The 22,517-nt window shown below is 39.1% G+C and overlaps 1 protein-coding gene across 1 annotated transcript; it reads right to left on the bottom strand.

Moving 5' to 3' along the window:
- Positions 1 to 481: 481 nt before the first annotated feature.
- LOC126185050 (uncharacterized) lies at positions 482 to 22,106 on the bottom strand. Its single transcript, XM_049927805.1, has 4 exons — positions 22,069 to 22,106; positions 13,556 to 14,243; positions 12,848 to 12,950; positions 482 to 641 (listed from the first exon to the last, which is right to left on the bottom strand). The coding sequence occupies exons 2-4, from the start codon at positions 14,217 to 14,219 to the stop codon at positions 518 to 520; spliced, it is 891 nt and encodes a 296-aa protein (XP_049783762.1). The 5' UTR covers positions 14,220 to 14,243; positions 22,069 to 22,106; the 3' UTR covers positions 482 to 517.
- Positions 22,107 to 22,517: the final 411 nt, after the last annotated feature.

Below are 22,517 nucleotides of genomic sequence, written 5' to 3'. Positions count from 1 at the left end.
ACTGTCAACCATTTTTCAACAAGCTTTACAAGATTCTTGAGATGAAGGCTACTTTTGCTGTAAATTCAAGCAATACCAATCCACTTCACTGTAGGCAATGTTTAGGAGAGGTTCTCTATCTTCACACATGCCTTTCACTAAAAGCTAAAGCATGCCTTATGATTAACTGTAGAAATGTTATTTCCACATCCTACATATAACTGATCAAAACTTGAGTGATTGTTAGGAAAAACAAATAGGGACCAGTTCAGAACTGAACAAATAACTTAGTTCATACAATCTTTATTGTGCATAGTATTTCCAAAACGCCACTGAAAATTTAAAATTTGCAGAATGCTTGCTACAGCTTAAGTATTTTGTATTTAAAACTAGTTCACAAAAATTATAGAAACTGCAGTAAAAATATCAATATCTGAAGCTAGTGCATGAAACAATTAAAAATCAATTCTTATAAAAGTGAAACTTAGAAGATTAAAAAAAATTCAAGTTAAAACTGTAGTTTGAAATTTTGACACTGCTAATCAGGTGCGTAAATTTCATTAAATTTCATCACAACTTCAGGCTTTTTCTTTGGTGCTCGCTGTCTCTTTCCTTTTATCCGGTCTTCAAACTCACAGTCTGAACATGAGCAGGAAATATCACTGAAAAAAGATTTTTAGTTAGGCTGATTGCTGTTTGAAGTAAAAAAATATAATTCTAATCAAAACTGGAACCATAGCTCTTAAGTTAGTAGAGTATCACAGGCACTATGATTTTTTCAGCTCTGCTGTTAGGTCTAATCTAATCAGTACCTTTCAGAGGAAAGACTCAAATGCATTTGCCATACAAGATTATTAATTTCATTACTGCTCATAAAAATACAGTGCCAGTTTCCTCACCTCTGTGTTTAACTATCCACCCACTGGCAAAATGTAACTTAGGTGATGGCAACATACGAGCATTAGAGGTATTACCGTAACTGGCACTGCTCCAGTCTAGATTTCAACCAAGGATGGCCTCCCCTGTAATTTCCATGTGAGTTTTTGAGTATTCCTGACTAGTTTGTGCAGCACTCCTTTTCATTAGAAATTGGTTAATGCACACTGCAGCTAGACAGCTTGGGCCCAGTGCATGGCATTTTGTTTTATCTATGGTAACAGGTCATGAATTAATCAGTTTCTACAGACCAGCTTCTTTGCTTACTGATAGGTGGTGACAGTAAATTTTGTTGGAGTGAAGTTGTTTCAAAGATGTCTTATGTCATCTAGCAGTGAGATTTCTGTAAGATTTTGGGTCAATTGGTGGCTTGTCTCATTTGGAGTCATTATGGTGTTTGTCCTCTATGCCAATGGTATAGTTTATTCTTTTAACCAAAATTTAACATGCACCCATCACGAAAGTCTAGCTGTCCACAGGTATTGGCCCATTGCCTCTTTATTGAAATTTTACTGCATTTGTGCATATGATTCCACAGATGTTTCACACCAATTTGTAGTCATTTAAATTTCCCACTAAATTGTGTATTCCTTTATTAGTGTGTCACTAACAGTATACCACATTTTCAAATTTCTTCAGCAGTATGGCTGCATCCATACCAGTTCATGTTTTCCACTGTTGCTTATGACATGCAGAATGTCAGTCTTCATAGTGCCCTGTTTGCAGCCATATCAGTTGTCCACTGCTTTTGGTGGTGGTCCACGAGTATTGTGGTTGGAAACAGTATGAGAAGATTGTCACTTGTCATGTCTTCTGTAATTGTAACTGATGTTATTGTGTCAAATTTCTGGGCTTCATGAATGCTCTGGAAGGGTAAAGGTTTAACCAACATGTTTTGCCAAGTGTTGACTTGGGTGTATTTATCCAAGTCAATTTGTTGGACATGCTGAAAATTTAAATATTTAATACTTATTGTTTTAACAATGTCTGGGCAAACTGACCCAAACAAAAGCATATCACAGGGCCAAGAAATCCTGGTTTCAAATGTTTAAATCAATTTTTGCATTTCTTGCACCATGAATTTAGGATCTCTAACTACAGATTGCAACTGTTTCATAAGGCACCTTCACATTTGGCTCATTCCATAATTCTGTGTTATTCACAGAGGTGGACTTTTGTAATGTTAAAATTGTATTCAATCACTGTGTTTGGAAGCAACTTTTGTTGAAATGCTGGAGGATAAGGAAGGAGTAATATTTTAAACATACAACCCTAATTACAATATTAGCTAACTCAGTATCAGCAAAATATTGAACCTAATAAATTCTCTGAATATTGCAGACTCAAAATTTAAGGCTCATTGCGGAAGCAGCACACAGCTTCCTGTAAGTGAGAGGTGTTTCACATTTCAGCCATTTTAAAAGTCATGACAATTACTTATTACTAAGGTTTAAAAATCAGTTATGGGAAGAACTGTGGACTTTAGTATGGTTGCTACCACAGTATAACTTGATATATGAAAGAAAATTAATTAGAACTAAATTAAAATGAATAGTGCTACATATTCATCACCTTTATTCTACAGTGAAGTAGGTGTATACATTTGTACTTTTGTGACCTCACATCAACTGGTAGGGGGATAAATATTTCTAATTTATGGGACACCAAAGTTCTGTAATTTAATGAGGTAGGTTGTTTGCATAAGTAATTTCTGAAGTCTTAAACCATGTGCAAAAGTATTACATAGTGACGAACCGGTAACAAACAAAAACTTACAAAGTTTTCAATATTACAACAGAAGTTATTGAGAGGACTTATCACTGGTATATGGTTAACCAGCTGTTTATTAACAGGACACAAACAGAACTTTATTTCAATCTCTGAGCAACAAAATGTGAAATTACTTTGACTTGTGATTGCTGGGAGATAGTATCACAACTGAAATGTGAGGAGCAACCTGATATTTAACAGTTTGAAGAAGATAAGACTAAAACATATGTTAGTTTAGTGTGGTGTCAGTAAGGGGAAAGCATCCTATCCTGGAAGACAATGAGGATGAGGTTGCTGTTGCTATAACTTGCCATGCAGCACATGTTAGTGCTTATGCAGTGTCACAATAATTTTCCATCCATGATCAACAGTATTTAAAGTTCCACTGGCTGTTTTACACTAACATCTGTACAACCTCTATACTGTGCACAAAGTGAAACCCCATGACCTGCAGCAATTTGCTCTTCAGTTGGTAGCACAGACTGAAGTTTGACATGTGGCTGGAAAATATTCCATGGAGTGATGAGGCACATTTTTCACTACAGGGTACAGTGAATACACAGCACTGCTAAATTTTGGGTACTGTGAACTATGTTCTGCACAAAGAGCTGCTTCACTTGCCATACAAAGTATGACTGGTGGGTATTCACAATCACCTGTATTCCCTGTCTGAAGAGACTACACACAGGGCCTGTCAGGTGTCCTGTGATGTCTGCACATTGAGACTATAGCACATGAATCATTTTTTGGAACAGCACAGCTGTGTGGAAACCACTGTTTTCATTCAAGATGGGAACATCTGATGTTGCTCACCCAGTGAGAGATCTGCTTATAGCAACCTTCCACAAACTTGTGATCAGTGTTTCCAAGATGCATGGCCTGCCAGATTACCTGCATCCATATGATTTGGCTCTGGGATTTCCTGAAATGTTTTTACTGAGAACACAGTCTACCTGATCAAAACAGGAACACATTGCTCAGATACCACCAGGACTGCTACAAGGTGACCATTTTATGGATGCAGCATATATCCAGTGCTTAAGTTGACCATGTTTATGTAGTGGGGAATGAAGTCGGTATTATACCTTTCTGATTTGGTTAACCTTTTCTGCTCACATCCACAGCACATGGAAACATTTCAAAACATTTCATTCACAGTGCCAAATTTCCATCTGGTGGTCAAAACTAACAATTTTTTTCCAGTGTAAATCAGTTCCACATCAATGCATTAAAATGCCTACCAAGTTTCACTATTATACAATAATTAAAGAATACATGGGACATCTGAGTAGCTGAACTTCAGTTATAACCACCTCATAATATACCTGTTTTATGCTTTCTTCTTATAACCCAATATGAAATGCTGTCATGGGGAAATGGTCAAGACTTTACTTTCCAATGTGTTCTAGGTTCCAGAGAGACCTGTGAAAGTCAGTTCATATCACATAACAGAGCCTGCAGCCTCTGTATCTATAGTTACCTATTTTATGCCAAAGAAATTATAAATGTACTTAGAGCTTTGAGTAGTTGTCAGTAAAATAACCATAAAATAATAATTACACATTTAAACAAAGAAGTATAGTAGTATCCTGTTGCTTTAAGCAGTCTTAAATAATGGTAAACTGAATATATGTAATATTTAGACATATGTAAACATACCATTGTAAGAATGTATGCAAGTGCACATAACTGCAAACCTGAATTTTACTTTTATTTGCTAAAAACTTTAGTATGCACTGTACATGTTCACACTGCTAATTTTACCAAAATATACCAAACAGCTTATAGGCCTTGTAAACATTCTAGTTGAGACCTTTGTTCTATATTCCTGTTGCATAAAATTACACAATTCACATATTTGACAGGTACAGCTGGTGGGTCATACAGCTTATACCGTATTTTGTATGCAACAATAACCTGGGCCACATTTCTTCTTTAATGGAACCATTGTAGCCTCCACACAACCAAACATTTAGTACCATTTGAATGTTGCAGAATGTGTGAAGTTTTCCAATTCATAATTTTTCAACCATTTAATTTTTAATTCAAAGGTAGTGTGTTAGTTGAGTATGTGCCAAACTATTCAGAAATACTGGTTGAAAGAATTTCAAAAGTGAAATATACAGTAGCAAGAAACAGTTTATAGGAAGCTGTCTTATCAGACTTTTCATCATTGGTGAGGTGTAGCAGGGATACATAAGTTTAAGAACTTTAATCACAAAAAATACTACTTATGGCCAAATATTCAAAGGCAATTTATACAAAAGTTTATTGCATGTAAACTTTTGGCAAGTCACTTTAATGAAATTATCATATGACCTCAAGACTGATTTGCAACCTTAGAATTACCATTTACACTCTCTCCCTCATGTACCAATTTTTCCTTGAATAATAAATTGTGCCAACTTAAGTTCAAGATTTCTGTCTCGTACCATTACGTTAGTACAGAACAAGTACCTGAAGCCAGCAAATCAGTGCCAGAAATGACGCAATTATGATCTAAGAGAATTAAGTATCCATTGTTAGTGTTTCATTGTGACTATGAACAATGTTGAAAATTTTCAACTTGCATGAATTTTGAAACCTGCAATTTTGTGATTTCTCCACAACAGAGATCTCACTGAAAAAATTATAGACTTGTCACCATACCTGATTTTATTTCTCACTGTTCACCTAGAACCACAGCAGTGATCACTTGGAGTGCTTAGTGGTTTGCCACCACTTGAGAGTACCACAAATGTTCAGTTGTGTTACAAGTCACGATACAGATACTGGAATTTTCTGCTAAGTTGCCATACCTACAATGAAGCAAAGTAATCTCCAGAACATCTGCATTGAGTTTCAGAGCCATAGTCCAAAGATAATGAAATTTGAAGGCATGCAGGAACTATTGGTCATGTTCCAGAGACTGCTAAACAAAGTGGAAACTGGTCTCCAGATAAATTACACTAGTATTATAGCTCCAAGAGGACTCCATCTAACATAGCATAGTATTTGAAAAGGGTAACAAAATCAGCTTAAATATCAGTTACTTCTATTTTATGGGCTGTTTGGAAATTACAGAAGTGCCTTAGGCTTTGGATCTTTCTTTGAATGCACCTGGAAGAATACCAAAGCATTGTGTTTTACACCACAGGAAGATCAATACCACTCATGAACAGAAACATGAAAATTCATGGCATGATTTATTTTTCCATGGCTGTTTATAGATTAAAACATGTGGAACACTGTACAGAGGAAGCTGGCAAATACTGAGCATATCAGAGGTATTTATTACAATTTTCAGTGAAGGTAACCTGACACCTTCAGGCAGAGTCCTCGAAACACATTCGGACCTCCAATCAGTTTTTTATTAAACTGTCCAGCCAAGTCAATATCCATAGCCTTCGAAGCACGATACCTCTCTCAAGGTACAGGCATTGCATATGCATGCAAACAGGGCAAAGCACTGAAATTTGTATGTGTTTTTGGAATGTAGTTTATGACATTTGTGAGTAGCATAGCATTAGGTATAGTTATTGACAGCATCAGTTGATCTATAGTGTTTTGCACAGAGGGGGTCTACATTAACAGCTCGAGTTAAAAACCATTTGTACCACAGTTCTCACAATACGGAGCCAAGAAATTCAGAGGCAAATTAAAAGATTAGTTTTACACCAAGGAAAAGTTCACTGAAACTAAACAAGTACTTTGTTGTATTATGTGTAGAATTGTTTAACTGAATCCAGAGAGAGAACAGTACAGTACCCTCTACAGCACTGAAGGGGACTAATGTCATTAAAGTCCTAGAGCCAATGAAGGCAAACTCTTAATCTACACCTCCATGTGGTAGAGTGGGCAAAATCACTTCACATGATGACTAACAGACAGGGACTGAGGCATGACTGGGATAAGTCTCCAACTCAGCATTTGCTGGGCAGGGCACCCTCTTGCCCTGGAAATAAGAAATCTTTTCCAAATGTGGACAAACCAGCTGATGGTCAATGGTATAGTATGTGGAAGGCAACAGGAAACTACCACATTAAAGAACTACAGTTATTCCAGGTGTCAGCAGTAAGCCATGCTAGTATCTTCTGTAAAAATTTACAGATATAAAATATTCCCCAATTGCATCTCTGGGTGGGGACTGCAAAAGACAGAATGTGTAGGAAAAATATCCCCATTTTAACATAGCAACTAGGAATGTGAGAACACTGCTTCAATTAAGCAAGCTAGAAAATCTAAAACTTTAAATGGAATGACTGGAAATCTATATCCTAAGATGATATGTCCCCAACCAAGTGATTTCTGGTCTGAAGAATCTAGAGTCATTCCCACCGGAACTGACCAAGATAGACCAGGAATGGGAGGAGTGGGAATAATTGAGGTAAAACTATGGCTCACGTGTCAAGGAATATGTGCAATATAGCTCTCCAATAATACTAGTCTAAACTGAACAGAAGGCCACTGTGATAATACAAATATACATGCCAACATCAAAAGAAGATGATGCAGACACTGATGAAATACGAAGAAATAAGTTATGCAATGAGAAATGTTAAGGGAGATGAAAACCTAGTTACAATGGGGGACTGGAATGTGATTGTGCGTGAAGAACTGCAAGGAAAGAATTGTCATCAAATATGGACTTCAAAGAGGAAATGGAGGAGGAAATCTACTAATCAAGTTCAGCTTGAGGCACCAATTAGTTGTTGCAAACACTTTTCCAACATCACAAATTAAGAAGATACTCATGGAATGCCCCTGGAGACCTGAGGAGACAAATTGAGGACATTCCACTGAAAGCACATTTTAGGAATCAGGTGAAAGATTGCAGGAGCTATTCACCTGCAGACTATAACCTGCTCCTGATGAGAAGTTCACTCAGTTTCAAATGTTTAAAAACCAGGAAAACTTAAATGGGGGAACTAGAAAAACTGAAAACTGAGGGATTGGCAAAGCACTATGCTCACAAAACAGACAACTTTGCTAAAAAATTTTTAACATGGAGTAAATTAAATCTTGTATATACAAAGCAGCAGAAAAGATCGTGGGAAAACTAAACCCAAAAAACAAGAGTAAATGGCTTACAGCAGATAATGTTGAGCTTTTAGAAAATGGGAGAATACACAAAAATACAATTGACAAATAAGGAAAAGCTGAGTACAGAAGACAAAGGAATTTGGTTAATTGAGAAACTAAGAAAACAAAGTTTCTTGAGAAAATGTGGAGGGAAGTGGAAGAAAATGTGCAAAATGGGAAACTGATTTAGCTTACAGAAAAGTAAATCAATTTTTTAACAAACAAAACACTCGGGCACATTAGAAAATAAAGAGGGGAAAATGCTGTTTGGTGAAGACATGGCAAAGAGATGGAAAGAATACATAGAGCTGTATGCTGTAACACCTCTTTCAGAGGAAGTAATAGGAAGAGAAGAGCAAGTAGACAAAGATGGCAAGGGAGACGACATTCTCCAAGAAGAATTTGACATAGCTCAAAGAACTACAGGACAACAAAGCAACAGGTATTGATGACATCCCTGCAGAACTGAAAGAATGCTGGTGACAGCATGAAAACAATGCTGCTTAAACTTATGTCAACCTATAACACAGGAGATACACCAACTGATTTCCAGAAATGCATCGTTGTTCCTATATCAAAGAAGCCAGCAGCTACAAAATGTGAACAGTACCAAACTTTATACCTAACATCACATGCACCAAAAATTCTCATAATAGTTCTGAAGAGAATTGAAGAGAATGTGGAGGATATGCTGAGTGAAGATCAGTTTGGTTTCAGAAGGGGATTGGGAACAAGAAGCAATTCTGGCACAGACTCCTTATCAAAAAGCCATTACAGAAAAATAAACCAACCTATATTGCCTTTGTAGACCTTGAGAAGGCCTTTGATAACATTATCTGGCAAGATACATTGAGAGTGCTGAGGAAAAGTGGAATGAAGTACAAAGACATCAGTGTGATACTCAGTTTCTATAAGAATGAAGTGGCACTGATTAGGGACTGTCACCAGGAACAAGAAGCAAATATTAGAAAAAGGTAAGCCAAGGATATGCACTCCTCTTTATATTCAACACTTCCAGGAAGCTATAGACCAGGTTTAAGAAACTACTGGGGTGGGGATCAAAATTAATGGGCTGAAGATACACATGCTACATTATGCAGATGATATTGCTATTATCATGGAAACGAAAGATCTAGAGGAAGTCCTCCAAACAATGGAAAGGATTCTTTGCAATCAATATGGAATGAGAATAAACAAGAGAAAGACTAAAGTGATAGTATGCAGTACAGGAGCAGAATATGAACCCCTGAGAATGAGAATTGGAAGAGAGGAGTGATGGAGGAATTTACTTACCTAGGAAGCAAAATCACAAGGGATGGTAGAAGCTGGAAAGAAATTGTGAGCAAAATAAAAAAGGCCAAAATTGCATTTAATCAGAGAACGAACTTTCTTACCAGCAACAACATCAGTCTGAAAATAAGGAAACTTGTCATGAAAGCTTTTGTTTTGAGTGTGCCCCTCTATGGCTGTGAAACTTGGAAAATTGGAAGAGAAGAGAGCAGACTGCTAGATGCCCTGGAGACGTGCTGCTATTTAAGCATGATTGTCAGCTGGAGAGAAACTAACAAATGAAATAAGTGCTTAGAAGAGTACAGGAAACTAGGTCTCTGAAGGTACATCTCAACAAGAGAAAATTGTAGGGCACATCCTACATCATTGGAACAATAGCAGAAGGAGCTATTGAGGGAAGGAATCAACTGGGGCAAACAAGGATACCATACACACAACAGGTCATGAATGATGTTGGATGCAACATACGTGGAAATGAAGAGGAAGGCAGACAGAAAAGGGGAATGTCTCTCTGCTGCAAACCATCCTCAGTGTTGAACACTAAAAGAAAAATAATGTCAGATGCAGATTTACACTAGGTTTGGTGTGTTAACAAGATAGGTAAATAAGGCATCAAATTTCAGTAACTGATGTGAACACCACATTTTACAGATTTTTTGACCAAAAGGTAGTATTAGAAACTGAAATCCTTCAAAATGTCATTGGCATGACTTACAGCACCATTCCTTTCCAGAAAGATCATGACCTCTAGCACAGTTATCCCAGTTGAAATATTGAATACTAGGGATTTAACACTAGTGCTTACATTAAACTATTCAGTAAGAGACAAATTATTAATGAATTTCAAGAGTACCACCACATTACATTGCTTTGATGAAGCACACATCAAGAGATCTTTGTCTTGGCTAGGCATGGAAACAAAAAGTTCATTCTTAACAGTCCATTGAAATATGGATATTTGGTTGGTTGGTTTGTGGGATTGAAGGGACCAGACTACTAGGGCCATTGGTCCCTTTTCTGATGAACTTTAAACACCCACAAAGAATAAAAACAAACAATGGAGATGACACAGTACAAGACAGACACAGAGACCAGAAGAAAGGCATTAAAATCACAGTTTGACAGTGGTTGGCTGACCACAGAAACAAAAAAAGGAAAAGCCAACCACCAAGAAATGCACTAAAAACCCCAGTCTAAAATCGTAGCCCAAAGGCCAGACTCAACACAAAAAAGGACAAACTCTTAGATCAAGCAATAAAAACCCCCACAATGAATAAAACTTGAAACTAAAGCTCGTGTCACAACATCATTTCATGAAAGTGCAGGAAGTGTATCAGGTAGCACAAACATCTGCCTGAGCAGAGTTGAAAGCAGGCAATCCAACAAGATGTGGACCACTGTCAAAGCTGAACAGCAGCAACAAAAGTGGGTCCTCACGGCACAATAAATAGCTGTGTTATCCAGGTGTGGCCAATGCACAGCCGGCAGAGAGACCTGCAAGGAGGAGCGCACTGGTAGCCTCCTTGATGGCCCGAAGTTTTTTGTAAAGGAAGGGTGCACCATTCTTCACCCCATGTGCGAAGTACCTTCTGCTGCAAAACTGACCTGAGGTCACACTCCAAAAGGCCGATCTCCTAGGCTGGTGCATTGACAGCCTGTTTTACCAGCATGTCAACATGCCTAACGCAGGTCTTGGCAGCCGAAAACTGGAAGCCATGTGCTACAGCCCAAGACTGCACCTTGCAGATAGTGCACTGTAGCTGACGTTCGGCAGCTGCAATGCCAGTGGAGCTAAGTATAGGCAGAAGACATCAGTGTACAAGGAAGGTGAGAGGCATTTCCACTGCCACAGCAATCCCATTAATTGCAATTAAAAAGAGGCAGACACTTAAGACACATCCTTGTGGTACCCCATTCTCCTGAACTCTGGAGGAACTATCAGAGGCTGCAACTTTCACACAGAGGGAATGAAGAGAAAATTTTGTACGAAATGTAGAGAGTGTGTGATGTTGCCATGTCATATCATATATCATATGCCTTCCGCATGTCAAAAAAGACAGCAACCAGATGCTGACGACTGGCAAAGGCTATACAGATGGCAGACTCCAGGCACAAGAGATTGGTGGCAGAGCAGCGCTTACAGAACTGACCCTGAGACAGAGCCAGAAGGCTCCGAGACTTAAGTAACTGAGTCAACCTTGGCTCACCATGCATTTGAGCAAATTGTGAAGAACAGTGAGGCTAATAGGGTGGTAGCTGTCCACCTCCAGTGGGTTTTTTCGAGGTTTCAAGATGGGGATTATGAATGCTTTCCCATCATTGTGGGGGAACTCGCCCTCAAGATATGGTTGAAAAGGTCTAGGAGCCGTCACTGGCAGTCCACCGAGAGGTGTGACCATCTCCCGCATAGGGAGAGGGATATATGGTTTGACATCACAGTGGTAGACAATCACCTTCACCTTCTCAGGTAATGTGTCACCCTCAAAGGCCAAGATGAAGGCACCAGTGGCAACCTGATTATCCCTCGGAAGCCAGTGGATGCAGCAGACGAATTTGACACCTTGTCTCCAAGTTGGCACACAGCTCGTCATCAGACTGGACCATATTTAAGCTTTAATGGGGGGTGATGGTAACAGAAACATCCCAGCTTTTCACGAGCCAGTAATGCCCATGACTGGGCAGAGGGTGCTGTTTTTATCAGACTGACCTGGACCGCATTATTGACAAGTCCTCCACCTCCACAAACTTGTCCTCTGAATGCTCTACAAAGTACCGAGGCTTCATTGACAAAGGATTCCCAATCAGCTCTCGTACAGACTAGATACCAGGCCAAATATGTCTCACAGTCATTAATAGCCTTTTGTTCCCCAATGGTGCGGCCAGAGAGGAAGATGTGCCACACTTCATTGCTTGTCATCCACTGATGCCACCTACTCCAACAAAGGGCCCTCCCACGGGTGCCACCCAGCCACAGCAAGGGCCACCTGGCAGGATGGCCATTGCCGGGAGTCCTGATGCCCCAGGGAAATAGGCATCTACTCTATGGTACTTCTCTAAGATTAAGAATTTTTCCATATTATACAACCCCAGTTTAAATTTTTATGTGATTTAACCAGTTTTTTTAAAATAAGAGCCTCCATCCCACTAATGGATAACCAAAATGTTAGATCACTATGCTATTTTCCATTCTGTTTGCTAGCTTAATTATTAGTTAGTAGGTGTTTCTTCTGTTGTGTCTAGATTTGATGTTCATCGCCTGCAACAATCCTGCCATACATGGGGTAAACAATCTTTCAATCCCTTACTGCTGCCACCTCCCATCCCTCCCCTCCCTAAGTAAGAAAGGGACTGGATCTGAACTTACTCCCTTCAAGACTGATTTCCCTAAACCATTAGAATTCTCTCCCCTTCAAGCACAAATTCTCTTTACAAACTGATCTTGTGATATACAATTCAGCCTAGGCGTTTAGTACCTAACAAACAAGGTAAGAAGGTTATTAGATACTTTAATATTTCAAGAATTTGTCAGTACTGACTTCCCACTGACACCAGCTCCATGAAAGACATTATTACTCTGTTGTAGGAATCATGCTTTCACTTAGTGTTAACATTGTTTTAATTCTGAGCATAAAACAATGTCAAGGATTTTGAATTACTACAATATTCTTTATGTATTTCTGTCACCAGTCCATAGCTCAATAAGGCTTACAGGTATTGTTTTGATTAAACTTATGGTTACAAAAGAAGTTCATTTGTTCCATTAACACTGTTTTATACAACTTATCAGCTGCCAAAGCTTTTTAACACGTACCTTCCAGTATCATAGTCACTGCAAGTGCTACAGCTATCAGAATGGCTTTCATCAGAGTAACTGTCTTCAGAACAGGTTAAACAGCTAGCACTGTGTGAAGAACCTGAAGAAAGAAAAAGCAAAATTTTAAATTTTGCTATTAATATACTTTGACACTGCATAAGCTACATCTGCAATGTTAAAGTGAGAATCACTGGAAACACTGAAAATATCTGATCACTTACACCTTATCTGTTTTAGCAGAAGTAATGAATTGGCAATGTAATTGAAGCCAATAGGTAAGGGAGTCAGGATCAGTAAGTGAACTCACTTTGAAACAAAATTAAACATTTTAAACTGTAGAGGTTCAGAGTGTAAACTTAATGTAACTTATGCTGAATTTATTATTGCAGTGAGGTATCTGTTTAAACTAGCATTCCCTGAAGTAAAGAGGAGAATCAGCAGTTTGAGCAGTGGGTTACTGGTATCAACAGGCAATTTAGTTTACCTCTGTTAATGTCTAGTGAAGAACATCCTGACAGTATAGTAGTACAAATCTGTAGTGTCTAAATGGAATTGTCAAATCTAATACATTATACATGGTTAAACCAGAGTAACAAGAAAGTATACCAAAATACACAAACCACCAATGTGGACTGATACTCAGATATAATACTATCAAATACAGATTTGTTATCAGATTCCATGATGTAGATGCAATATTGTTACCCTTGTGGCTCTTCCTGGACTTGCGGGACCGGCTCTTCCTGGACATGCTCTTCCTCTCCAAGGAAGCACGTCTTCCCCTGGCACTTTCAGAGCTGGAATGCTGTGAGACCTTTTCTGGAGCTGGTTTGGTCTTTGACTTCTTTACGATGGGTGTGGTGTTTGCCTTGTTGGTGGCAGAGAGCACCTGGCCCTGCACCCCACATGTCACCACAGTTATGCCACCCTCCAACGTGCCAGTAGCTGCTGACGATGCACGTCGCTTGGCCTTTCCAGCAGGCGCCACCACTCCCTGCCCTTCAGCCTTGTCAGCAGCTGACATGTGCCCATTTGCCTTTCCAGTGTTCCCTACTGCAACCTTCCTTTCAACCTTTCCTACAGCAGTGGCACCTGAAACACGTCCTTTTGTCCTTGGCTGCACTGGTGTCTTCCCTACAGCACTGCCTGCAGCAGCCTTGGCACTGTGCTCCACTCTGCCAGCGAGTGGTGGAGCCCTGGCTTCCTGTCTGCCAGTGGCTGCTGCCATACTGTTACTAGCCTTCCTCTTGTTGGCCAGTCCACTGTCATCTTTCACACTGGGCTTATCTTTATCTTGTGTTGTGTCTCTTCTCACCCTGGTGCTCCTCCTCCGAGATGGTTGCGCTTCTGTAGTAACTGCTTCAGACATCTCACCTGGTTTCCACCAAACAACCTAAAAAATATAGCTAGAGTTCAAACTTAAATGTGTACTAATTATTAAGAACATGAATATACACTTTTCATATTTATACATTTAGCAACAGGTGGTCTCTGAAAGTTTCCAAAATACCTTTACTATAACTGTGGTATCTAGATCTCATTCTGTACTAACAACCTCGAAATAACCCCATTGGCAGCAAAGACACCAAGTTAAAAATTTCTGCCACATTTTAACCCATTCCATGGGTTTCACGGGTATGTTAAGTACCCTCCCTAATTCCACTAAAATCTCTTCCACTGTATCCATGGGCATCCACAGTAATTCATACGATAAGGTGCAAGAATGCAAAATTTCCATTTTTGATCTGGTGTACTATTATGGAAACTGACAGAAAATTGAACATATTGTGCTTCGAACACATGTAATTATCCACTATTTTTTGTCCACGATCTCTTCCTTTAGCACAGGAAGCTGCTTGTTCTTTCTAATCATGTATTTTAGTTCACAGATAAACACCTGCAGTGTTTGACAGCCCAGTTGGTTGGTTGGTTGGTTGGTTTGTTTGTGGGAGAGGACAAAAGGTCAGTGGTCCCATCAGATTAGGAACCATCCCAGCATTTGCCTCAAGAAATTTAGGGAAACCACAGAAAACCTAAACTAGGATGGCCGGACACTGGTTTGAATCATCATCCTTCTGAAAGAGTCCAATGTGCTTACCACTACACCATCTCATTTGGTAATAGCCCTGTTCATCCTAGTCTACTGCTGGTATACTGCACCAAAGTTTACTTCATGCTCTGTTTGCAGATGCCCATTATGGACCTCCACAGGGCTCTGCCTGCAAGTGACAATATTAGACACTATTTCAGCTGTGTTATGTGAAGGTCTGTGATATTTAACACGTCACTGTATTTTCCATATTACTTAGCAAAGCTAAACCTTTGGTAGCACTCCAATCACTCTTACAAATGTTAAAGTTCTGTAGTGAATTAAACATTTGTACCCCAGATTAAAGTAAGTGTTAGGAGCCCCACTTAGTGCTCCACCACCCATTCAGTGACACCCTTGACTCAAATCTTCATCCCTTTAACTTATTTTTATCTTTTGTAAGAGGAAGAAGTCACTGAGCTATGCCAGGTGAGTACAACAGCTGTGGAACAACTTTCTTAGTGTTAGTAACAATTTATCAATAATTTAGACCATACACAGTCATGCATTGTCACAACAGACAACAGTCTTTCATATACCACCTCTTGGCCAAGCGTGACAAAACTTACTATTGACCACACGAACAGGAATGAACTACACAGAATACCACAAGTATTGAAAAACAAATAAATACTTAACATTACTTTAGACAATTGAAGCCTTTTTTGGCCAAGGTAAAGGCCTCGTTGCAACTATTGCTGCTTAGTATCAGTCATAGCCATTAACACAACTTACCACCAGCAACACCCTTTCTTTCGAAGTTTGGATCATATTTTAACAGTGCTGAATTCCCCTTCAATTCACCTGCTCACCCGGTGTTTCTTTTGATAATCTAACCTCTAATAAGACTTAGCAAAGATTTAGCCACAGCCCTGATTTTCAATTCAGGCAGTATGATTGCATGTACTATAACATTGCCTAGGTGTGGGTTTCAGAGGCCCTGGATAGAATGTGCATTCTTGCAGAATCAGATATATTTCCTGAACATCCTCTGGTGTTATGCCAATTGATAGACCAGTCACACCAAGTCTTTGAAATTACTGTCTAGACAGACTGACCAAAACAACTGTCTCTGAAGGGTTGTTTAAATATTTGGTGTGCTTCTGAAACTGTTTTTACAAGTTTATAACTAAACTTTACACTGACAGTGCTCTCAGGCTAGCTGTCACCAAATCATAAAGCCACTGAAACATGAGAATGGAAATTGCTGACTATCCAAACCCCACACCAAGCCATTTCCAACACTGATTCAATAGCATTTATAGACATCTAACAGTATTTTGGTCTACTCAATCATTTGTCAGCAAAATTCAGCAACATGTTTTACACCTTGCACTAGATAGCCACACACATTGATCCAACTATCTCATTTCCTCCCCTTCCAAAAGTAGACTCGTAACAACATATTTTCACCTATATCAGTTTCCAAGTTTCTCATCCCACTTCTGGAAAATAGCATGAAATGTCAAGGAGTTCTAGAAATTTACAAGCTATTTCAACATAGAACACTCACTTGCTTGCCTAAGAGCAAATCCACATTGATTTACTTGCAGCCTGATCAGCTACAGGGAAATTTCCAGCTGAGCTATGTTTCCCATACACTGACTGCCCACACCTGCAGTCACCAAGTCTGGACTAGATGAATCGATAGGTAGAATTGGAGTGCAGGAAGCTGGGTAAGGTAAGAAAGGGACACATGAAACAAGTGACCTTTTCTGAATGTAGATGGAAACAAAGCGATATTCCCACATTAACACATGGACAGTCTGCTCACCTGTAGTATTGCATGAAATAATGCTGAGTGCTCAGTTTATGGCCTTTAAAGTTTAACATAGTGAAAGCTGGAGAGCTTCAATAACATATCATTAATTATATTATTACAACTGATTTTCAAACATTTAAGCATGTGGAGCTCCCAAGGGTGTACCTAGCCAGGTGCTGAGATGGTAGCTACCTAAATATCTTTACCATATGCCCCACTAGATTATATTTATGTTGGAGATTCAGGTTAGATTCAGTTTTATTTCCACCAACTCAAAAATGAGATCATTCTTGTGGGTGCGTAACAAGCCAAAGTATAACAAAACCTAAAACATTTGAATATAATACTCATTTCCCTTATTTGTCCAGAGTGTCTAAATATGTGGATACATTACAGTAAACGAACTGCTGGGATCTGTCAAAATGAAACAGATATGCAATTTTAATAAATCTATCATACACAAAATACCTAATCTTCAGCTGGGATCAAGTGCTGTCAACAGATTTTTACTTTAGCTGGTTTAACAGTCCCTGTTAAGATATTCATCTTAAGATTAGAAGTTACCTACAAAAAAAAATTGCAAGCTCCAAACTGTGCTTTATCTGAAATCAAGTTTTTAATGGATGCCAGAAATTTATTGAAAATGTGTGTTCCTGAATATTTTAACCCTTTTCAGAGCAAGGTTAGTGATGTCAAGTGTTTATGTAGATTGTTCTTATTCCTAGTACTGGGCTACTGATTGTAAAGAGACGTTACTTGCAACAACTTTCATTAATGGGCAAATATACTGAGAAGCAGTGGTTAGAATACCAATTACCTTCAAGTTTCTGCAAGATGTTCTTTAATTTACACCACAAATGATTCTTAGTACACACTTTTGCATACTAGAAACTTTTTGCAGTTTGATAATTTATCCTGTAATATGATCCCAGGTGACATAATTAAAGCAAGCAAAGTAAACAAGTTTTTTTACATTTATGCCCCCAACATGTAGCAATCTAACTGCATATACAGACTTTTTTAGGCACTTAAATTCTGTGGTACACCTTTCCCACCTGAATTCATTACCAAGTTATCATCCCAGAAATTTAACACTGTCAGTCTCTGATCTGGATGTATTCTTATGTTATATACATGCTGGAAGGAAATGTTACAGATTTGAAAGCAAATAGTGGGTCTTTTAAATGTTTCAGACTTTATTCAAGATCAGTATGAAGGAAGGCAGAAGACTATACTGACTAGTAGCAGGTATACCCAGAGTCAAGAAATCCACAACTATCATTCACTGCAGAATCAACCCTAAGGCCTTTGTAGTATGCTCTTTAATTGTGGTGTGTGTATACATATGTAATGGAGTACTATTTCAAGTACCAGTCGCTCCATTCTTTCAGCACGCTGCTATGCCCAGCAATATTTTATTGCTTAACCATTTTCCAATCCTTTCAGATTCGTGCAAGAGCACAGGGCTTCGAGATTTAAGAAACTGAGGATTCCTTGCAATACTTTAATGAAAGTGAAATATTTCAACTTACTGATTTATGCCAACGTATGTACTGAGTTTTAAAGTTCCAAAATAACTAATAGGAAAGCAGCCACTTGGAAGATTTGCAATATCAAAAAATGTAGAGTACCGGTAATGAAATTTCCGATAGTACATTTGTCTAGGTTACATCAGTGATTAACAACACAAGATCACAGGTTAATGTAAGTACGAGATACGCTACTGCAAATGTGAAATGCTTGTACATTAATAACTATTGTAAACTACAGACTTTAATCAGAGAGTGCAAACGTGCGTGCATTGTGTTTTACAGGTGCTGGATATTGTGGGATGGAGTTCTGTTATTGCCACACTGTCAGTCAACAAAGGGACGATTAATGCTATTTTGGATGACGCTCGAGTTATCCAATGATTGCCTCTTTGTGCTCAACTGTAGACAGATCTTGTGATGGAGCAGGCTAAGGCAACATGTGTGCACCCTGTACAGCACTTGGGTTACAAAAGCTGTATGTTTGCGAGTTAACCAGTTAAAAACACCCCTGGAATGCTGTACATAAATGGCAGCACAAGAGGTATGATTAACAAATTTATGTTCACATTTGCAGGCCGGGTGCGTGGGATAAAGAGTGCTCCTGCTGTCATACACAATCACACTCCAGACCGTATCTTCAGGTGTAGGTCCTGTGTGCACAGCATGCTGGATATTTGCAGGCCCTCAACTGGCTGCAGCCTAACCAAAACACGGCCATCACTATCACCAAGTCAGAACCAGTTTTCGTCAGGAAATAGCTCCACCCTGCCCTCCAATGAGCTCTTGCATCACACCACTGAAGTTGCAAATGGTGGTGGTCTGGGATCAGAGGAATGCACACTACAGGGCATCTGGATCAGAGCTGTCCTTTAAGTAATCGATTTGTAACAGTTCGCTGCTCAAATTGCTGCTCAAATTGCTGCTCAAATTGCTGCTCAAATTGCTGCTCAAATTGCTGCTCAAATTGCTGCTCAAATTGCTGCTCAAATTGCTGCTCAAATTGCTGCTCAAATTGCTGCTCAAATTGCTGCTCAAATTGCTGCTCAAATTGCTGCTCAAATTGCTGCTCAAATTGCTGCTCAAATTGCTGCTCAAATTGCTGCTCAAATTGCTGCTCAAATTGCTGCTCAAATTGCTGCTCAAATTGCTGCTCAAATTGCTGCTCAAATTGCTGCTCAAATTGCTGCTCAAATTGCTGCTCAAATTGCTGCTCAAATTGCTGCTCAAATTGCTGCTCAAATTGCTGCTCAAATTGCTGCTCAAATTGCTGCTCAAATTGCTGCTCAAATTGCTGCTCAAATTGCTGCTCAAATTGCTGCTCAAATTGCTGCTCAAATTGCTGCTCAAATTGCTGCTCAAATTGCTGCTGCAGATGCAGCACGATGCGCCAGAGCCGCACGCTGAACACTATGGTCTTCCCTCTCAGTAGTGCCACGTTGCCATCTGGAGCCACGTGTCCTTGCGAGCATACATACTCTTGACTACGGCCTGCCAGCAACCAAGTACAGTGGCTACATTCCCCGAAGCCTTTCGGTGGTACTGTAGAATGAACTTTCAGGCTCTCATAACCCTATTACACGACTTCATTCAAACTCAGTGAGGTGTTTATGGTGGAGTGTTGCCTTAAAGCCGTTCTTTACTTCCCAACTCACCACAGCCAGTCTCAAAGGTAACTAACGCTGAAGACCGTTACAACGCGTATTTACAGCTAACACTTATCATCCTCATACGCTCATTATTATCCTGATGATGGCTCTAATGAAACCACTCCTGCCACTGGCGCGAAATTTGAGTAGACAATCTTTCGGATCTAGAAATACGCCTCCCAATTGTGGTTCATGTCGCACATCTTTCTCTTGGTGTTAATTTTTCTGTCACTGCGTATTCGCCCAAAACTATCATAACTCTAGACTACCGGTATTATTGTTTTACCATTTAATTTGCAAAAATTAATATCCTGTTTAATATCATACCATGTGATAAAATATCAGCATTTTTAAATTTACGACTTCATCTTTTGTGTAATAAAATGAATTTTATTTACATATGTAGAAGATTTGTCTGAATTTCCAGCATCCTTTACATGAAAGACTACACTATGGGAAGTTTCCTTTACAAGATTCCACATAATTTTTCTGGCTCACAAAGTCAAATGTCCTTGATAGGTCACAAGTATTTTCTACGCCATTTCGTTGTACGAAGCTCGTAAAATAAGTTACTCCTAACGTTTCCGTTTATTTTTCATAAATCCAGTCATTCTATTTTAACAACGCTTGCTTCCATGCATACCGTAAGAGTCTCATGCTTCAGAAATTATTTCTGAAGAGAATTCTTGGGTAATTTAAACTTCCGCAGCTCTTCGGCAACTCCATTTCAACCTACCCTGAACCTACAGAGCACTAGGTCACCACAACTAAGGTACTTCCATTCATCTCCAAGTCTCCAACTCAACTTCCACGATCAAAACAAGGATTTTAAGATTGTGGCGTGGTTTCCGATATACGGCGTAAACGCATCGTGAGCAGTCATAATGAAATTTCGTTGCAAAGTACAGTCACTAGTCCGCGACTTCCAATTTTTGAAATTAAAGGCCAATTTAGCCTTTGTATTCTGCTTTTTGTCACCGATGCCTTAGCCCTTACGTTACAGACTAGTGCAATTCCTCTTTAATGCCAAGCATAATGCCAGATACCGTTTATTCGTATTATCTGTCCATGAAGATTTGGGTCTTCAGAGTATTGTGGTTTTCTGGCCACACAGTATGTTCCGTTATATACAAATTACCAATTTTCCTTCTTCCGTAGCAATAAGGTGAGAAATTAAGAAACAACTAGCGAGAAGGATGTTTAACACCGCTATCCTATTTACCAATCTGATACTTCATATCTTAAGTGGTCTAAATACTTTAAACTGTAGTGGATAAGTCAGAAGAAATGAACTGTAGCGGCAATATGCTTTGCATCCAGGGAAACAACAATTTGACGAAATCCAGTCTACAATAGCCACTAGCAGATACAATGGAGACACTGTTCAGAGAACCTGCAATTATTTTAAACAGCCCAATAAAATATATAGTTATGTTTTCGGCATTATAGATTTAGTGTTCCATTATTTTTCCTCAACTCTAAAGCGATGGCAAAATGGCATCTGGTAAATTTTAGTTTACATCTGAAAGAACAGAAGTGTCATACAGTGCTGTTATCTGATTCGAAAGTCCCTATACTGAAAGACACTACATAGAATATGTTAAATTTTATTTTAATCCTACGTTCATTGACAACGCTTTCGATTTTCTATCACATGACTAATTGAAGTATTCAAGTAAACATTTAAAGCTAGAAACTGGCTATTTTCGGCCCCCAAATGTACGGTAATCTCATAGCATAAGGGAAACATGACTAGAAGCCAATTTTGAGAAAGCAGCTGATCAAATACACTAAGTATTAATCTATGAGCCAGAAAAAATTCTCACTCTGTCTACGTGAACAGCGAGTTGGCAACTCGTGGGAACTCTGCTTATGACCAAAATTACGCCGCTGATAACCACGCAGTTGAGCGCCCCACAAACCAAACCAACCAAAATTACGACTTTTTTCTGACGAACAACACTAATAATTCGACTAGAGCGCACACGTAACTCGTATAATTAGTCTCTTCTTTGTTCCCTTACACGGTCACGGAGTTTTGTAGTTCTATAGCATAAAAAGTCAGTACTTCTTATTCTCTTCAAAAGGGACCATCATTGCTCCTCACCACAGAACTCGATCCACTATTCCTTACAATAGACAGAAAGCGTATTACACATAGTTACTTTAACGAAGTGACTAACGCTCACCGAACCACAAACCGTCGCAGTAGGCAGAACTTCCGGCAGTCACAGGAGAAGACAAACTAACGAGCCTCTCATTCGGTGACAGCACGGGACTGGCGGCGAGGGCGCCACTTGTGCCAGATGCAGCGCCGTCTCATCTCTGTAACAGATACCTGAGGATCAACATTTCGAGTCTTTTTCACTGAATACCTGCATCATTAATAAAAGCTTTCAATACTGCATGGGATCGAATATATCATCGTTGTTCCTTTATTCATGCCTGCAGTGCATGGATGTTTCACAAGTATAGAAGTGTGTGTGTTCAGGGGTAGTCGATATTGTCAATAATTTAATTACATATTTTTTATGAAATCTTCGAAGAAAGAGTAGAAATTTATAATGCTGATACATGGATGGGATGAGTACCCAATCGGGAAACTGCGCTAGCTGCATGTGCCAAAGAAGCCAAACTT

Source organism: Schistocerca cancellata, chromosome 4 (genome assembly GCF_023864275.1).
Source record: "Schistocerca cancellata isolate TAMUIC-IGC-003103 chromosome 4, iqSchCanc2.1, whole genome shotgun sequence".
Taxonomy (NCBI): Eukaryota; Metazoa; Arthropoda; class Insecta; order Orthoptera; family Acrididae; genus Schistocerca; species Schistocerca cancellata.
This window is presented reverse-complemented; position numbering and strand designations above follow the sequence as displayed.